General features: G+C 43.2%; 1 protein-coding gene across 7 annotated transcripts in view; it reads left to right on the forward strand.

The window, feature by feature from the left end:
* Usp48 (ubiquitin specific peptidase 48) overlaps window positions 1–5,674 on the forward strand; it is a 67,908-nt gene that overhangs the window by 27,996 nt on the left and 34,238 nt on the right. For 4 of the 7 annotated variants that reach the window (XM_031379130.1, XM_031379125.1, XM_031379127.1 and 1 more), the window contains 3 exons: window positions 883–1,080; window positions 2,662–2,776; window positions 4,313–4,443. In XM_031379130.1, coding sequence (XP_031234990.1) covers window positions 883–1,080; window positions 2,662–2,776; window positions 4,313–4,443 — 444 coding nt within the window. The remainder of the gene's footprint in view (window positions 1–882; window positions 1,081–2,661; window positions 2,777–4,312; window positions 4,444–5,674) is intronic. The other 3 variants (XM_031379126.1, XM_031379128.1, XM_031379131.1) reach the window with 1 other exon arrangement.

Raw genomic sequence — 5,674 nt, forward strand, 5'->3', positions numbered from 1 at the left:
AGCTAGCTTTCTGTATGTGACTCTGGAGAGAGTAAAGCTGGTCAAAGCGAGCTTTGCAGTGTCTGCCCTCACGTCTCGCCAGAAGTATCACACAGTACAGATTCATGAATTCAACCTCTGTATGTTTTCTCCTATGTTTTATGCTGGGACTCACTGGAGATTTTGTAAGTAATCAAAGCTGTCCCTTTATTTTTAATTTTGCCTTTTGTGGAAATCTGGAACTCCCTTTCCCCAAATTAAAATTCATTTTGAGATAGCTGGTGTTCTTAATTTCTGAACTTCAAATTTATTATTTATTAATTCTGTTCTAGTGTACTGTATCCTAGAACTCATCTTAAATATGTTATTTTCTTGAAATAAATAATAAAATGAATAGATCATAAAGATTTTGGGAAAGTCATACTTTTCCTTACGCAACCCCAGCGTCCCCTTGGATGCAGGAAGGTTGAGTGTTGACAGGAGCTTATGAAGCGTGGTTGTAGCTGACAAGGTTCATTTGTAACTGGTGCTCGGCTCTAGCTACTCATTTTATTTAGTTTTCAGATGTGTATCACATACTTCTGAAGAGTAAGGGAGGAAGTGGGGATTTTTTTGTTCAGCACATGGTATCCTCATGGAAGTTCTGCTGTGCTCTCAAGCAAGGCATTTCTTTCTCTCTGTGGATGTCTCTTGTAGAATGTGGCTAATAATACCCGCCGATCCCATAGGGCTCTGCAGATGTGTTTCCACTCTAGCTAACACATCCCAGACACCTCCCAGCATGTCTTCTGATCCCGCTGACTTTGAACAAAGCTTGGACTGTCTTTTGAGGACAATGACTTGTATCACTTAGTCAAAAACTGTAAAAGTACACAGTTTCTTCCCGTTCTTTTCTTCTCTCAGAGCCCTATGAGTTCGTCTCTCTTGAATGGCTGCAGAAGTGGTTGGATGAATCCACACCCACCAAGCCTATTGATAACAATGCTTGCCTGTGTTCCCACGACAAGCTTCATCCAGACAAGATATCAGTTATGAAGAGAATATCAGAATATGCGGCTGACATTTTCTATAGTCGATATGGAGGAGGTCCAAGACTTACTGGTAAGTCAGGGTGTCCGCTCTGCTTGCAGAGTGATGCCTAGACTTTGCAGAATGGATTTGCTAAGTGGAGCAGAAGTGAAACTAGGCAGCTGAGGGAGTACAGACAAAATGGGTTCCCTTTAAAGAGAATCATCTGCAGTAGTTTGCCAGCTGACACAACAATCTCAACACCTTGAGCTTTTGCTTGGTTCATTCCGGTCTTGCTTCTGTAGGTTTAGGAGATTATTTCTTAGTTTATAAACATGTTTAATTCTCCTTTGAGTGTATAGAGTCTGTATATAACTGTGAATGGCCAAATCTGTTTAGTTCTGGCTTCTCAAGAACTTTTCTATTCATTTATGTTTAAATGTTTTATTTGTTTAGTGTATCTGAGTGTTTATCAGCCTGTATGTCTAGTGTCTAGCTCCCTGCCCCACAGCTTTCTTTTTAATGAGGAGCTGGCAACGCGGATCCCTTTCTAATCTCTGATGGTTCAGGGAACATGACCCTGTACTTCCCCTTTCCCGAAGTCAAGTGCTAATTTGTTTTTGCAGTCTGTTAAATGCTATAGGCCTGTCTGTATAGGATTTTGCATTCTAAATTGCTCACTCAAAATTAATAAACCATGCAACCAGTGGGAAGCTCTATTTTTTTAAATCTTATTTTTATGAATGTTTACATGTATGTCTGTACACCATGTACGTGTGTGGTGCCAAGGAGAAGTAGGTCAGAAGATGACATCAGACCTCTTGGAACTTGACTTAGGAAGAATTGAACCTGGGTCTTTTTCAAAAACAAATGCATTGAGAGTTCTGAGCCATCTCTCCAGCCCCTGCAAGCTCTTTCAAGAATCACATTTCAGGACCAATGTGATGGTCAGAAGTGAAAGTATTTGCCACAATTCCTGCTGACCTGGGCAATTCCTAAGGTCCCCATGATGGAAGAAAAAGGATTTTGTGTGGTCTTGAGTGCACATGTGCACTGTGACACATGCACACACGCACATTATATACCCACAGTAATAACAAATGAAACTTAAACACTTAAAGAATTATACTGCATGTGATTCCTAGAATATCTGGGCTCCTGTGTTCTCTCTTCAGTGCTCTGTGCTTGGAAGGAAGGTCATGTCTGCATGATGACCATTGCATGATTAAAGGTCAGATGTGCTGACCCTTCCTGCTCTGACTAGCCATTTGGTTCTGAATGTCTTGGCCATGTGGCACATCGTGCTTTAATGCCGTAGTTAATTATGGCTTATAAACACTCTCTTCCTTATATTGAACTGCTCCTGTGTAAGTGTCTAAATCAGCAAAACTTGGATACAGATTGATTGTGCTGTGAAAATTTAGACTTTAGATTGAAAATTCTAGCTAGGCAGTGGTGGTGCATGCCTTTAATCCCAGCACTTGGGAGGCAGAGGCAGGCGAATTTCTGAGTTCGAGGCCAGCCTGGTCTACAGAGTGAGTTCCAGGACAGCCAGGGTTACACAGAGAAACCCTGTCTCGGAAAAAAAAAATTCTTCTGTACTTTGTTCAATAGAAAAAACCATTCTCATAGGCAGTGTGAGAATGACAATTGTTTCTGATGCCTTGCCTCCAGTGAAAGCCCTTTGTAAGGACTGTGTTGTGGAACGCTGTCGTGTACTACGCCTGAAGAATCAGCTGAATGAAGATTACAAAACTGTCAACAACTTGCTGAAAGCAACAATGAAGGGGTATGTTCCAGCATTGTTTGTGAGTTGCCAGACTGTTATCAGTTAACAGAGATAACTGATAGATAACTGATAACTGTTAGAAAGCCGAAGGTCGATAGCCGGGCTGTGGAGGTAAAGCTTGTATGGTGAATGTGGCTCACATATCTGGTCCTAGCACTTTAGAGGCTGAGGGAGGAGGACAACCTGCACTACATGAGTGAGTGTTCTTTAACCTTCTGTTACATTCATTTATTTTATGTGTGTGGATGCATGTGCATGTGTCACAGAGCATATGTAGACATGAAAGAGGACAACTTTCAGGAGTTGTTTTTCTTCCACCATGTGGTTCCTAGGGATTAAACTCAGGGCTCCGCATTATTTGGTAGCAAGTGCCTTTACTGCTGAGCTCAGGACTCTTTAAAAGAAAGCATATTTTCCGTGGCCTTCTGGCTAATGGGCTTGCCTTGCTAACATGAAGATGAGTTGAAATCCTTGATACGTACATACAAAGTTATAGTGATTCGAGGAGGCAGGCATGAGGGGTTTCCAACAAACTGGAAACAGTGAGCTCCAGGTAAAGAAAGTGTTCTTCAGTGAATAAAGAGGAATACCCCAATACAACTTTGTACCTTCAAGCACACACATGTATCCATCCTCTACCCCCACAAATTTCAGTACCCGCCACAAGAACATTATAAACTAAATTAAAAACATTTATTTACTTTATGTGTGTATGTGTTTTGTCAGCATATTCTTCTTTGCCTCGTGTGCATGGCTGTTGCCCATAGAGGCCACAAGAGGCCATTGGATCCCTGGAGAGCAAGAGAGTACAGACAGTTGTGAGCCACCACATGGGTTCTGGGAATCCACCTTGGGACCTTTGAGAGAACAAGCAGTTTTTCATTGAACTATCTTTCCAGCCTTTAAACTAGGATTTCTTTAAAAATAAATTTCTGAAGTGTTCACTCTTTTAAAAAAAAAATGAGCCAGAGACAGCCTTCACTTTGTTAGAAAAGAGGAAGAGGGGTCTCTGCCTGACTGTGTGACTCGGCATTCAGGTTTGGAGGTGCAGGAAGGTTGTGGGGGAAAAGCATCCCAGCAGGATCCTTCAGCAAGGATGATGAGAAGGTGAAAGGGGGAGCTAAGTGGGACACCCCCAAGAAACAGCATTGCAAGTGTGTTGACCCCAACCCTAGTGTAGCTGTCACTCAACCAAGAGTCGCTGAGTGATGTTAATTGCTGTGCTCACTTCAAGAGTGTCTTTGTGCCAACTTAAAGGGACAGCTGTATGTGCTGAAAGTGATCAAGTTGAAGGTTGGATGTGATTGGCATGGATTTTAGTTTGATGCATGTGAAAAAGGGCAAAATTCAGAATGAAAGTGGAGGTAACACCCACGGTTCAGTGGTGAGGTCTGATAGTGACTCACATCGGGGAGTGGATTAAAGACAGGTGTGTGCTCAGTAGTTGATTTTAGTTGTGGGCTTCAAGGGACAGACAGAAAAGGAGGGAACACGGGGAATCACCTACTAGGGTTTAACGCTCTCTCTTTTCCATAGCAGTGATGGATTTTGGGTAGGAAAGTCTTCCTTGCGTAGCTGGCGCCAGCTGGCTCTTGAACAACTAGATGAGCAAGATGGTGAGGCGGAGCAAAGCAACGGGAAGATGAATGGGAGCCCCTTCAGTAAAGGTGATGAGGTGTCCATGCTTCCATAATTAGAGCCCTCACAGTGTGTGCATGTGGGGGGGGGGGGTCGGTCTCTGCCACAGGGCTCCTCCCACCACCTCAGCTGCTCCTGCTGTTGCTCTGCAGGTTTGTGTCCCTGGCCTTTCCCTGAACATGGGGATTCATGTGTGCTTAGAGAGTTGGAGTGTGTCAGTGACAAAGCCGCACTGTGGTCCCCTTCCCCCATGTCCCTACCAGTTTGGGGCATCTGATGAGAAGTCTGACAGCTGTGCTGTGCTCCCCTTGTTCATGGTCTAGGTGGGCGACACTAGGCCAGGGCCCGACGCTCTTTATTTTCAATAAAATTACCTAGATAAAAATTATGTCCATGTATGTTAAAAACACTCATTGAATCTCGAGGTCTCTTAAGGGCAAAAATAATACCATGTTCAAGCTTTTTGGTTGTTGAGACAGGGTTTCACTGTGTAGCCCTGGCTGTCCTGGAACTTACTCTATAGACCAGGCTGGCCTCGAACTCAGAAATCTGCCTCTGCCTCCCAAGTATTGGGATTAAAGGCATGTGCCACCACTGCCTGGCTCATGTTCAAGCTTTTAATATTCTACTCACAGACTCAGCAGGGCCTAATGTGTCTCCTTTATAGCTGTGAGCTCTGGGCTCAAGTGTTAACCTAGTTAGTCACATGCAGAGTTCACGACAGTTCTCTTCCAGCTTCAAGAGTGGGAATTCAATTCCAGAAGGCTCTCAGGCTGTTGGGCTCCATAGTTTGGCTCAGGATAGCGGCCATTCAGCAGTGTGATCTCTGCACCCTGCCCCACGAAGAGCAGGATTGGACATTGCTTGTCCATTCTTTGACTGAGTCCTGCTTTTAGACAGGAAATTGTGTTATTTTAAACCTAGCAGTAAACAGATTCCAAAGGAAATTAAGGCATTTAGAGTGACTTTTAGGTCTCAAATGGAGATTGTGATTCTGTCTGGTACTACTTTTGAGGTTAGTTGCACTAAAAGATGTTAGTGACTTGTGAACAATTATTTTTACCCGGATTTTTCTTATTTTATGGTATTGGGCTTGGAACCCAGGGCTTTACATGAGCTAGGCAAGAGCACTGCCTCTGTACTAACCCACAGTTCTATGCACTTATCTGACATATACATGTATGTTTATTTTTATTTACTATTTCAGTTTTTTAAGCTCTGTTGAAGTCACGTATTTTCGACACTAAGCATTACCGCCCC

This window comes from Mastomys coucha, unplaced genomic scaffold (assembly GCF_008632895.1).
Source record: "Mastomys coucha isolate ucsf_1 unplaced genomic scaffold, UCSF_Mcou_1 pScaffold18, whole genome shotgun sequence".
Taxonomy (NCBI): Eukaryota; Metazoa; Chordata; class Mammalia; order Rodentia; family Muridae; genus Mastomys; species Mastomys coucha.